Source organism: Chinchilla lanigera, unplaced genomic scaffold (genome assembly GCF_000276665.1).
Source record: "Chinchilla lanigera isolate Chin_1 unplaced genomic scaffold, ChiLan1.0 scaffold00041, whole genome shotgun sequence".
Lineage (NCBI taxonomy): Eukaryota > Metazoa > Chordata > Mammalia > Rodentia > Chinchillidae > Chinchilla > Chinchilla lanigera.
The window spans coordinates 6,705,155-6,719,220 of record NW_004955442.1 but is presented as its reverse complement, the minus strand read 5'-3'; the positions used below and the strand labels follow the sequence as shown (position 1 = coordinate 6,719,220).

Below are 14,066 nucleotides of genomic sequence, written 5' to 3'. Positions count from 1 at the left end.
AATGGGGTTAGGTCCTATCCCATCATAAACTGAAAAATATATTTAAAACATTCACTGAACACTGCTTAGCCTAACCTACTTTAAACATGCTTAGAACATTTTATTCTAGCCTACAGTTGGGTAAAATTACCTAACAAAAATCCTCTTTTATAATGAAGTGTTGAACAATTCATGCACACTCACAGAAGGGCATTTTGTTGAAAAGATTTTCATGGAATACACAATATATAAAAAATATAATACACTATACTGTGTGGAATACTGGTTGTTCGCCCCAGTAATCACTTACTGGGAACTACAGCTTGCCACTGCTTTTCTACCTAACATCATGAGGGAGTATTATACTGCGTAGGAAAATATGAAAAGTCATCAAGTTTGAAGTACTGTTTCTACAGAATGCATATTGCTTTTCCATCACTGTAAGTTAGGGACCACCTGTATATTCAAAGTAGGCTAAGATTTCTTGTAATCTAGGGTTTTGTATTAGTTTTTATAAAAAAATCTAAAAACACAGCTTTCAGAAACAAATTTAGGCAATGTTCCATTAGGGTCTGATGGTGATTAAATTACTAACAATGATCACACTGCAAAAATTACTTAGTATCAGCTTTCTCTAAAGGTTTTATTAATTTTTCTTAACTTGGTATGGCCTGTTTTATCTCTTCTGTAGCTATAAGAATGTTTACAATGCCTGACATTGGTCAGTCAAATTAATGCTATTATTTAAGAAAAGACAGACTTACATTATTTGTCCTCCAATGGTTGACTTGCCCGCATCTAAAAGTAACATTAATAATGCAAATCACAGGTTAAAAAATACTACTACATATGCAAAAACTACAGTTACTTACAACATGTATAAGTAGGTCTTGCAAAAGCAACTGAACAGTAATAGCAATGTGGGGAATAAAGCCTAGCTATCCTCTCCCTTGGAAAACGTGGCTAAGACTTGCTACAAGGCAGTAAGGACTTAGAAATAGAATTTTTGAACAGATTGTTCCCCAACCTTCAGCTACCAGCACAGCAGCTACAGAACTGTGAACTGGGCTGGGGAGAGAGCTGAGTGGCACAAGCGTCTGCCTGGCAAGTGCAAGGCCTGAGTTCAATTCCTGGTACCAAAAAAAAAAAAAGAACTGTGAACTAACTAGTCTCTCTCTCTCTCTCTCTCTTTCTCTCTCACTTTAGGAAACAAGATGTGTTCTTTTACAAACTTCAAAGGAGTTTTTTCTTCTAAGAAAAGGAATTTAGTGTTTCCTATTATGGGAAGGCAGACATAAATGAAAAATGGCACAGAATTCTGTATTTTCTTGTCATTATTCTGGGGATATGTCAGATAAGTGGAGAACATCTGCTCTTATTTGTTAATATGTTTTGCTAAACCAACAAGTTGACAAATACCCAGAAATGCTCCAAATTATGAATTTATGTCCCATAAAATTAAACTAGTATAAGGTTAATTCCACTAAAATGTAACTAAAATTCACCTTAAAAATAAGTAGTGCATTTCCCAGATGTTAACATATCATAGTATACCAAGTCCTGACTAGTACCTACAGATATTGCATACATATACAGATGCCTTTTTCCTACCAACTTCCATGCAAATTGTTCACCTGCCCAAACTTTCAACACCAAAGTGCTTATAATATCTTACCAACTTAATTAAACAAAATCTAGAAAGTTAAAAAAAAAAAAAAATCAAGGTAATTTAGCATGAGTGAGGCCCTGGGTTCAAACCCTACCAACACCTCCCACCCCTGCACCAAAAACAATGTTAGACAGTTCAGTTTCACAGAACATCTCCAAATAGCTAAATAAGACGTCCTATCCAATAATTTTGGTCATTCTTATAAATGCTACACATGCTACTTACCTACATGCCCAATGAATACTACATTTACATGTTCTTTTTTCGGAGCACCAGGCGGTGCAGCCACGGATTTAGGTTTTGGTATTTCCTCTTCCTCCTCCATCATTTCCTGGGTACTTTCCTCAGGTGGCCTTCCATCTCCCAAGGAACCGCCCCCCAGCTCTGCTTCACTTATTTCTTCTTTGTGCTCCCATGATTCTTCTGGGGACATTTCTGTCTCTCCATTTTCTACTGAAGACAGACATTTTAACTTAGTATTCTGAAAAAAGATTTACTATCTAAATTGTAAAATACATACTTTAAAACCAGCAGAGCTTCACATACATAAGTTCCATTTCCTAATATCCAGTGTCACATAAGCAAGAAAATTTCTTTCACAACCTAAATGGCTAATAGCTTTCAAGCTGGCCTCACTACTATTACAGAGCTCTGACTCAGAGTATAAGATCACTCTATTATAAGGCTTCATTTCTTAAGGATAAACCAAATGCAAAACAGGAAAGCTAACATTCCCAATAGCCCAGTGATTCTAATGTCACGGTGCCCTGATAGAAGGAAAAAAGAGCAAGTTTAAAATTGGGACACCACGGCTGGGGACATAGCTCAGTGTCACAAGTGTCTACCTGTAAGGTCCTGAGTTTGATTCCCAGTACCCAAAGCAAAAACAAAAACAAACAACTAAAGGAAAATTGGGACACGAGAAAAGTGTGAAAAGATCTAGGAGATGTATTTTCTTTTTCCTTTTTTGAGACAGGGTCTCACCCTGTAGTTCAGGCTGGCCTGAACTCACTCTGTAACCTAGGCTGGCCTCAAACTCATGGCAATCTTCCTGCCTTAGCCTCCTGAGTACTGGATTACAGGCATGTGTGATCATGGACAGCTTTTTCTTTTTTATGTAAGAAAACTTAGGGGCTGGAGATGTGGCTCAGTGATACAGTTCTTGCCTTACATGCACAAGGCCCTGGGTTTCACCACAAAAAAAAATAAGTCTAAATTTAAAAAAAAAAAAAGAAAGAAAAGAAAGCTTTGGCATCAACTTTAATAGCATCTCAAGAACATTAAACCCCTAAGAGTAATAAAATTACAGAAAGAAAGGATTTTTCAAGTAAATGGAATAAGCATAATATTTGACTATAGCACTCCTCAGTTTTTTTCCAACCACTAAATTTATCAAGGTAGTGTTAACGCCCAATTACTTTTGTTTTACAAATCCTAACAGCAGACTCAATGTGTTGTAAGTGTAGGTTTAGGATAAATAGAACAATTACATTTGCACCTTAAATCTGAAGAGTGAAAGAGATTCATATTACTGTAGTAATATGATCAGAAATTCTTACCAACAGGCTCTGAAAGTTCCATGCTAACAGCAGAATTTGAACCTATAAAAGAGATTGAGATATAATACATATTTACAAAATAATATTTAGCTTCACCATAAATAATGTTTTCTCAATGAGGACTTTCAGAGCCACATAAAAAATTACCTTTACCTTCATACAATGACTGTTGCTCTTCAGAGGATTCCACAGGTACTGTTTAAAAGAATTGAGTTCTATTAAAAGTTAAGACCTATACATCATTTTATTTTTAATATACAGTAAAAACAGAACTTCAATTATACCACAAACCTCAATACTCAAACCAATAGAAGCTAACTCAGGTTTTCAAATAACAAATCTGTTTCACCTACTTTTTAAAAATGTACCAATTACAGCCAATTTTCAGTAATTGAAATGTATCAATAAAAGAATGCTTATTCTCTGCTTTAACATCTTTCCTTCACAGAAATTGTAAATGTTATGTACAGCCCAGCACAGATGAAATTATCTGGATTTGCTCAACAAATATATATCTACTTTTACAGATTCTGTCTTGGTAACTCAGCAGACCAAGAAAGTTATGATTAGTACTTTGTAAGATTCCATAATTCCAGGGGCTGGGGATATAGCGCAGTGGCACAGCACCTGCCTGGCAAGCACAAGGTCCTGAATTCCATTCCCGGTACCAAATAAAACAAACAAAAAGCAGATTCCGTAATAATCTATCTTCTTTATTTTTGTATTTTTTGAGACAGGGTCTCATCACTATATACTCCAGACTATCCCTGAACTCGCTGCACAAGTGTATCAGAATTACCTGTGGTTTTTTTCAAAGTTTTACAAGTACCATTTTTTTACTCTGTCAAATAGTCCCTGCTGATAATCTCTATAAAAGTATGATGGCTGGGCATAGTAGTGCACACCTGTAATCCCAGCACTCAGGAGGCTGAGGTAGGAGGACCAAGGCCAGCCTGGGGTACAAAGTGAGTTCAAGGCCAGCCTGAGCTGCTTAGTGAGACCCTGTCTCAAAGACACACATACACACACACAAGTATGATGTATCAAGTATTTTAAAGCACAAAAAACACTGAGATAGCTGGTAGGGTGGGTTCTTCTACCACTTTAGATATCCTAACTGTAATTGTGCATTCTAAACCAAACTGACCACTTAGTGCTGATACTAATCTTAGACTTATAATATAGGCCATCCATGCATAAGCCTGTAAGGGACTTCTTAGAACAGGGTCATCTGTCATGAGACCATCTGCACAGCTGAATGCAACATAATGAAAACCTCTTCATGGTTTTAGTTTTCAAAATACCCTACAAGCTACAATGTGTCTTCAGATTGTAATGCTTAGAGAGGTAAAGAGTATAAGTATTAAAACAATTAAGTACTTGATATAAATGTCATGATAAAATTAATGGGCTCCAAAATAAGTTACCAGTTTCCCCAGAGGAGAAAAAAGCTTTCCAGGAAACCTTCAGACCAGGGATCACATAAACCTAATGGCAATCTGTGCCATAAGCCTAATGAACTGATGATTCTTTAGCAAAATGTTCTTTAAACTCAATATAACTGTACCCAGTTTTCACACATGCAGTCAGTTCTTGCTCATTCCTTTTACTCTGGTCTAATTCATAATGCTTATCACTATGTAGTTCAGACTATCCTTGAACTTGCTGCACAACTGAACAGAATTACTGGTTTTTTGTTTTTTCCAGTTTTACAAGTACCATCTTTCCCTCTATCAAACAGCCCCTGCTGATAATCTTTTTCATTCATGAAATGAATCTCATTCATTTTTTTCACTCATTTATGTATTTAAATTGAGGATTGAACCTACATACAGCCTTTGCACTGAACTATATTTGTGACCCTTTTTAATTTTTTTTAATTTTGTGACAAGGCCTCACTAAATTGCCCAGACTAGGACTGAATTTGTGATCCTCCTGCCTCAGCCTCCCAGTGTGCTAGGATTACAAGAGGGGCTACCATGCCTGCTAGGAGATCCAGATTTTACTAGCTACTACTGAGTCTGGGCTTAGCATTCTCCTAGGTTCAAAGTCAACAGCACCTTGTTTCTCATGTCCTGCATAGTTCATATCTGCTCATGAAAAGTCAGAAATTCTAATAAAACTATGGCTTCCAAGTTTTCCAGTGATATCTCATGTTCACAAATACCTTTACCTAGTATTTTTAAAAATGGAATAATTCTAAATGGGAAAGTTGTCAGAGTGTGCCAGTGAATACAACTGCTATACCCCAAACTGAAACAATTCTACTCGTTTAAAATAAAAGGAAGATGAATACCAGGGATGTAGCTAACTTGGGAAAATATTTGTCTATCATGTGAGGCCCAGGGTTCCATACCCAGCACGAAATAAAACAAAATGAAACAAAAGATAAACGTGGGTAAATGAAATAGCTCTGGCAGTAGATCTATTACCACAAATTCTAAAACAAAACGTGAAAAGATTTTACAAGAAGACAGTAGTTATCAATACTACCTGAAGTTGGATACAGATGGTAATCTGAATCTTAAAATTGTTGGTTAAGTGTGATCTAAAAAAAGGTTACATAGTGTATGACTTCAATTTTATAAATACTCAAAATAAGTAAATCCATAGTCAGAAACACAAGAGTCAGAATGCAGATTCTGGTAGCTGCGAGAAGCTGGGAAGAGGGTGAGTGGGGGATAACTGCTTAATGAATACATGTTTCCTTTGGGGTGATGAAAATGTTTAGGATCTAAATAGAGGCACTGGTTGTAGTACCGTACACTAAATGTACTACATGCCACTGAACTATTCACATTTAAATGTTTATTTATTTTTCTTTTTTTAAAGACACAGGGTCTTGCTCTGTAGTTCAGGCTGGCCTTGAACTTGCAATGATCCTCCTGCCTCATCTCCTGAATGCTGGGATTACAAGTATGGGCTACTGTGCCCAACTAAAATGTTTAATTTTATGTTATGTGGGCTTTTGCCTCAATCTTTAAGGATATACATTTTTTTGTCTTTTTGAAACAGGGTCTCGCTATGCAGTTCAGGCTGGCCTTGAGCTCACTTTGTAGCTCAGGCTGGTCTCAAATTTGCAATGATCCTCCTGCCTCAGCCTTGAGTGCTGGGATTACAGGCGTGCGCCACTACACATGGTGATAAGGATATAAATTTTTTTTTTTTTTTTAAGCATATTTTTAGGACTAGAGCTATAGCTCAGTGGCACAAGTGCATGCCTGTAAGTGCAAGGTCCTGAGTTTGATTCCTGGTACAAAAAAAAAGAAAAAGAAAGAAAGAAAGAAGGAAAGAAAGGGAAGGAAGGAAGGAAGGAAGGAAGGAAGGAAGGAAGGAAGGAAGGAAGGAAGGAAGGAAGGAAGGAAGGAAGGAAGAGAAAGGAAAGAAAGAAAGGAAGATATTTTCAGCAGAGGCTGGTGCTGCATGCCTAGTGGTAGTGCTGCTAGCCTGCGCTATATAGTGAGACCCTGTCTCAAAAAAAAGCCCAGTACAGTTGAATATGCCTGTGATCCCAGCAGCTACCAGGCTGAGGCAGGAGGATTGTTGCGAGTGCAAGACCAGCCTGGACTAAATAGTGAGACCCTGTTTTAACTCATCCTCCCTCTCAAAAAGAACTCTCCCTAACTGGGAATGTGGTTTAATGGCAGAGCAACTGTCCAGCACACTCAAGGTCCTGCGTTTGATCCATAACACAGAAACTCTTCAATTATAGTACACTTACCTTACCTAATTTTCTCCATCTGTCCCATGCCCCACATATCTTACCACCTTCAAGAGCTAATAATATCTCTTCTAGGATAGAAATACCTCTTTTAATTATAGGTATCTACAAACATCTTAGTTCTTGCTCCCTAAGAGATAACATTTCTACAGTGACTGAGATGCATAAATTTCTGAAATATGGAAATTTTCCCTGCTGTTGTAGTCTCTACAGATTCGAACAGTGTAGACATGATCAATTTTTAATTACCTTCAGCAGTTTCATACTACCCTGTTGTAGTCCTTTTGCTTCACTTTTCTCACCATACCTTGCCTCTACTATACTGCCATTTCCATGAAGGTCCAATAAAGATGATTTTAAATGTGTCAACTTTTAAAAAAGGATTAGAAGAAATGCTGTACTGAAGAGGTTAAATTATACCTTATGGAACTACAAGCTCTCTAGCATTCAAGTGACCATAGAGTCTGAACAAAAATTTCAAATTAAAAGTATTTTTCTCCTACAGGCAATAGTAGAAAACAATAAAAGCAAAGAGAAGTCTGGGCTAGGAATGTAGTTCAGTGGTAGAGAGTACTTACCTAGCATGAGCAGGGCACTGGGTTTGAATCCCAGCACATCCAAAAAAAAAAATCTGCAGAACACATAAAAATGCCAATGGTTTTGTTTCAATTACTAAACCCTCTAAAAAGGTAAAGCTTTTTCAGGATGGTAGCCCACAACTGCAGTCTCAACTACTCGAGAGGCTGAGGGAAGAGCTCAAGAGTTTGAGATGAGCATGGGCAACATAGCAAGACCCCATGTCAAACACTGAATGAAACTGGGCATGGTGGTGTACACCTGTAATCCTAGCACTTGGGAGACTGAGACCGGAGGATCGAGGCAAGTTCAAGGCCAGCCTGAACTACATAGCAAGGCCATCTCAAAAAACACCAAAAACCAAGATCAAAAACTGAACGAATGAGAAAAGCATAATGGTACTGGCAATAGTGCACAGAGCTATTTAAAATATAGTGATACTTCATTTTATGAACTTAATTTGTTCTACGATTTTGGGGAAGACAGCTCCATTTTTTGTTTGTGTGGAGAACACAGCCATGTCATGTTTGTTACCCAATACAGAGTTTGCAAAGATGCAGTTTGTGAACAGAAGCGCAATTTTGCCAAATGCTTTTGTTTGCAAACCAAACTGTTCCTGAACCAAGGTATTACTGTAATTTGTATCACTATCTTCTGCTAAAAAAAGCAATCACAACTATTACTTGAAATTAGACTAGCATTTCCTACATATGATGTCATTCTACTTCTGGGACACAGAGACAAGGTTGTCTCGTTTTTGAAAAAGTATCTCAGATTGTTTAATGTTAAAATCACAGGAAAAAGACCAGCAGAGTCACTTCTGCTAGAAACAGCTTTGAAATCAGTCCTAGATCTAATCCTTACTCTTCCACTTATTTATGACATGACCTCAACTAAATTATTTACTTTCCCAAGCTGTAATTTTTGTATCTATAAAATGGGCCAATAGTACCTAAATATCACGAGAATATTGTGGAGACTAAATGACTAAGGCACATTAAACACTGCCAACTGCTCAATAAATTACAACAAGCATCTCGAAGCCCTAAAACAATTGCAAAAACCTTGAAAAATGAAACACTAAGCCCAGTATGGTGGCTCAGACCTGTCATCTCAGCACTCCAGAGGCTGAGGTAGGAGGATCACTGTGAGGTCTGAGCTACATAGTGAGTTCAAGGCCAGCCTGAACTGCATAGTAAGATTCCGTCTCAAAAACAAACAAAACCATCGCACTGGAAAGGCAAACTCCGAGGCCACTGTGTCAGAAAACCCATGGTGCTTGTAGTAATTGGCTCGAGGCAAGCCCTTTTTTCCACTAAACAGCGTGGTATGGCAGAAAGAGCCCTAAACGAGTGGCTGGCAAATCTGGTTTCCAGATTCAACTGTGTCATTAACTCCGTGAGTGACCTTAGGTACTCACTCAGCATCTCTGGGCTTCAGTTTCTTTATCCAAAAATGAGAAGATTTTATTACTGCTAGAGCCATTTCCAGCCCTAGCATTCTAAGAACCTGTTTATTCAGTGACTAAACCAATACCACATAACCCATTGAGTCTTTCTGTGGAGTACCTGAAATTCCACTATATTTTTCAAGCCACCCTAAAATATAGTCCTATTTATGATTATACCCTATCTACTTTAAGCAACTTGAAATACATTAAAATACATAAACCAAGACCACTACATATATTACCCCAATAAAGTACAAAATATAGCAGAGAAAGTATTTTCTGCTATTAAAAAAAAAATCAACCACTCAAAGGAAGTGAATACATATTGCTTAGCAATATGCATATTTTTGTTTAATTTTTTTATAAAATTACCTATCTGGAATGTTTCTGGAATTGAGCATCACCATTCGTAGGGTTAGAGTAATAAAAGACACTGAGGATATCCTCTCTGTTTCTTTTCTACACAAGAAAAGTTGAATTATGTGGGAAAATGATTCCATCTGGCACGTAGTAACCACTATGTCCCCTTAGAACGAAGTCATTTACAAAGACTAACCTAGCTATGCTTTGTTAAAATCTACTGAAAAACACAAAACTTTTAGGAAGCTTTAGTATTAATCAACAATTGACAACTAAATAGTCTGAGGACCTAAGAACAACATAAACCTTCAACAATGACCAAATATTTGGTTCTCAAGGATTTTTACAAATTGAGGATAGAATGATGCAATTCTAAACAAACATGCTTAATAGATACACTAGACAGAATCACAGTAACTGTGGTACAAAAGCAACAATAAATAAGTAAGTAGTGTAAAAAGGTAACTCATGCTGTACTTCAGCAAATTCCCAGCAAACATAAAATAGATGTGGTGATGGATGCCTATAATCCCAGCTACATGGGAGACTGAGGCAGGAGGATCGTAAGTTTGAGGCCAGCCTAGGTAACTCAGAAAAATGCTCTCTCAAAATAAAAAATAAAAAGGCCTGGGGGTGTAGCTCAGTGCTTAAGTGCCTCTGGGTTTGATTCCCAGTACTGCACACAAAAGCAAAAACCAGAACCATAGAAACAGGAGGGAGAACTAGCACACAAAAGTGTATTCCAGAAAAACACTTAGCATAGAAGATATATCTTTAGTTTTATGATCAAGATGACAAGATTGAAATGATTTACATGAGAATCTTGAATCCTGAGCAATTTATCTCCTCAACTTTGAAAGTCATCTACACCCTCTCTATGGTCCTCTTAAAACACTGTTTTTCACTAGCGTAACCTAGTTATTTGATCCTTTTCTACACTCCTGGAGGACTATAACTTAAGTCATCTTGACATCATTCCAAGTGCCTCCCATAGATCCTACATTCAGTAGATAAATGCTAGTTAATTTCTAAGTGTATATATGTGTATCTGAGCAAAAAATTTCACCTCAGAAATTCCATTCTAAATACTGCTAACTCACCTCAAAAGGTTATCTGTTCTTTAACATTCCTTTCTCCTCAGACAATTCAATTCTATTTGAACACTTTAAAAATATTCCTCCCAGCAAGCAAAAACAAGCAAATTAAGGCTTAAAATTCATCCTGTATATTTCCTTAACTTGACCTGATGAATTGTAGTTGCTTTTTCTGTAAAGTACAATTTCAGAAAAGGAGCACAAAGAACGAAATAAAGCAATAATATATATATACTAACAACACTAAGTACAATCTTGTCCAAAGACTTTCTGGCCAAACAAAATTTCTAACAGTTTAAATAGCTGTTGAACCCACAACTGTAGTTAGTGTCTTCACTTGTTTCCTAAATCCTTATACTCCAGCCATTCATACCTATAAAACTAAGAGCTAAAATCTAATAAGCAGTAAGTCAAGGCAGGGAAAGAAATAACTAAGGGCACCAAAATACTTGTCACTGTAACAATCCAGGAATACTACTACTGGTCACTGATCTGCTTACTGCTCTAATTCCATTTAGTATCCCAGTGACACTTAGGATTATGTGTATATTAGAACTATTTAGTGCAGATATTTCAATCTTAAAGAAAAACACATCAAGAACCTTATCTATCATGTAGAACTCAACAGGTTCTTTACTATAATGAAGTACTAGAAGAGCCCTTCTGGACAAAGCAACCACTACTTTGATATTTTGGATCCTTTCTACTCTGGAGATTATAAAGAGATTACTTGTGAGAATATCCAGTGATTCAAAAGCATCCAAAGTGATAATGGTTGCATAACCTTGGAACATACAGTATGTGCATTATACTCTCATTGAAAAAGTCTCCTCTCCCCGCCAAAAATAAACATCTGCTAAAACCAAACACTACAAAACAAAACACTTCTAAGACTCAAATTCCACAATACAACTTACTACATCTTAGAATTCTTCTAAGAAGTAGTGAAGACTGCTGATCTTATTCTATACACCTTTTAATGGCAGGGTTTTGAGAGGCACAGAGGGGTGTTAAGAGTACAAGGAACACTAACCCATCTACAATTGACTTCGGTAATAAATATCCAAAAGTACAAATAACACCAATTACATAACATTGTTAAAGCCATTTCTTTTTTTCTTTTTTTTTTGCTAAAGCCATTTCTTATTAATGTAATTAAAAAGACTGGACTAAGTACAAATTTAAACTTAAATGTATTCTATCAGAAAATGTTTACTATAGTATACATTAAGCTTTGTCTCCAACATTTTTCTTCTATTTTAGTAACAATCATTTGGCTAATTTATTTGGTTCTGTACAGAATTGCACTTAAATGACTTATGCTTAATACATTGAAATGGGTTCCACTTAAATGTTTCTTTGAAAACCTGTATTCTTAAGTTTTCAAAGAGAACCCCCACTTCAGACTTGGGATGGCCAGACACAAGCATAACCAGCAGCCTCCCGTAAAGGTGAGTGACACCATACAAAAGCTTCTTGCTCTATTGATGGCTCTGGGTAGCACCGTATTTCAGAAACAGAGAAGACAAATTAAACTGGTTTCAGAAGAAATGACAAATTCATTCTAGAAAGACGCATTTTTAAGTTATTCTAAGAGGCTGGAGATTTAGCTCAGTGGCGCAGTGCCTGTCTGGCAAGCATGAGGTCCAGAGTTCGATTCCCGGTACTAACTAACTAACTAAATGTATGCTATTTAGACCTCTGATCTCTATGCTCCTTCAACAGTTTTTCTGGTGTGTAGTTTAAACACACATTTCAACTATGGCCTAACAAAAGAAGCTATAACCCCAGTGTCCATTTCCTTACTACAGAAAAGTTGCACACTTTTTGGTTCCTCCTTTGTAAGTTTCAATCTAGCTGCTATTTCCAATTTTTTCTGTGCTTTTTCTAAGTACTGTAGAGTTCACTGCTGATGACACTCAATGGACCCAAATGGTATGGAACACACAATCCAACAGTCCACCTAACTGTGCACTTCAATGTATAAAATCTATTCCTTTCCAAATAAGACAACCTAAGCAGGATTTTTTTTTCTTTTCATTATTGAGACATTGAACTCAAAGTCTTCACATTGAACTGTATTCGTAACTCTTCTTACTTTAAGACTGTCTCACTGAGTCATCCAGGCTGGGCTCTCAAACTTGTGATCCTCCTGCCTCAGCCTCCCAGAGTGCTGGGATTATAAGCACACACCGCCACACCCAGTCCATACACAGTTTTATATATCTCCAACTTGTAGCCTCTCGGACAAAAGCATTAAAACTACAAATTAACAAGTATCAGTAACAGAAAAAATTACTGTATCAGAGGTAACAACTAGTCAACAATGACCATGCCAGGCCATCGCTCTATAAACAGATATCGCTAGATGACTAGGCCAATGTCTAGATAAACTGTAAACAGAGTCCCAAGTCTAGTCACTCTGATGGTGGCTCCAGAATGGGAGTGGTGGGGAGGCTTGGATGAATGGAATCTACAAGACAAGGTACAAAAAACAAAAACTTTTAGGAACTGGTAAGTAAACTAGTTTAGGTTGCCTAAATGGTTTGATGTGACCAAAGAAATAAAAGCTGAACTTTTTTGTTCAAAAAGAAAATCACCCACACAAATAAAAGAAATACCAAAGTCAATAAAACAACCCAATCCAAATTGTGTTCACATACATTCCTCATAAAAGTATTTCTCCAAACTCCATCCAATCTTCTAGAAACAAACCCTAACAAGTTTCTGAAGAAACTGAACTCCAAGGGCACTCTCACTACATAATAAAGGATATTAAGTCTTTCCTTCCTTTTTCTTTTTAAGACAATACCGATCATTCCCTAGATAAGGACCATTTACGGGGAGAATACCTAAGTTCACTCCTTTGACATTCCTACAAAATCAGCACCTGAAAGCATACGACCTACCACTTATGCAGCCTCACATTAAACGATTCTGAGAGACTGAACTTCACTTGAAATCACAGAATGTCTCCTTGCCATGGTTAGAAAGGCATGTGACAACTATACAGTTTGAAGAAATGCTCAAGGGTTTCAAAATACACACTTAGATAAGTAACATTTGAAAACAAAGTGAATTTTCTACCAAACACCTTAACAGGGCCACCGAGGTACATTCTAACCGTGTAATTAACAAAGGGGAAAATTCTATCAAGAAAAATGGCATCCAAATCAACGTAGTTTCCTACCACACGTTAATATTTGTTAGTAATCTTAACTTTTTTTTAACTTTATGAGCATACTGCTCCTAAGGGTAAAAAAATATCTTCGTATTGATAGCCAACAGTTTCTGGCCGATCACAAGGCTGCAATGCATCCTGGGATTCCTTCAGGATGGTTCGGAGCCACAGATATTTGAAACGTAATTACACTTTTAATAGAAATTTCAACAGGAGAGGCTCTCTGGCTAGGCCTAAAGGGACGACTCGAGCACTCCTTCTCCCCAACCCTTCGACTCTCTCAGCGGCCACCGATGCCGGCTGACTCCTAGCTCCATGTGTCGTCCCTTACGGGCCTCGTGGCACCGCGTCGCCGCAGCCCCTTTCGGTCCCATACGGCTCCCACTTCCAGGGGCGCTGGGGCGACGACGGGCCTCGCCCCCTGCCCGCCAGAACCCCGCCCGACAGCAGCCAGCCCCGCAGGCCCGCCCGGGGCTC

General features: G+C 37.5%; 1 protein-coding gene across 6 annotated transcripts in view; it reads right to left on the bottom strand.

Moving 5' to 3' along the window:
* The window catches only part of Gspt1 (G1 to S phase transition 1), a 35,936-nt gene that overhangs the window by 20,987 nt on the left and 883 nt on the right, over positions 1 to 14,066 (bottom strand). For 2 of the 6 annotated variants that reach the window (XM_005391157.2, XM_005391154.2), the window contains exons 2-5: positions 3,361 to 3,402; positions 3,208 to 3,249; positions 1,874 to 2,101; positions 744 to 777 (exon numbers count right to left, since the gene is read on the bottom strand). In XM_005391157.2, coding sequence (XP_005391214.1) covers positions 744 to 777; positions 1,874 to 2,101; positions 3,208 to 3,229 — 284 coding nt within the window. In that variant the 5' untranslated portion in view covers positions 3,230 to 3,249; positions 3,361 to 3,402. Of the gene's footprint in view, positions 1 to 743; positions 778 to 1,873; positions 2,102 to 3,207; positions 3,250 to 3,354; positions 3,403 to 14,066 lie in introns of all 6 variants that reach the window. The other 4 variants (XM_005391152.2, XM_005391153.2, XM_005391155.2 and 1 more) reach the window with 4 other exon arrangements.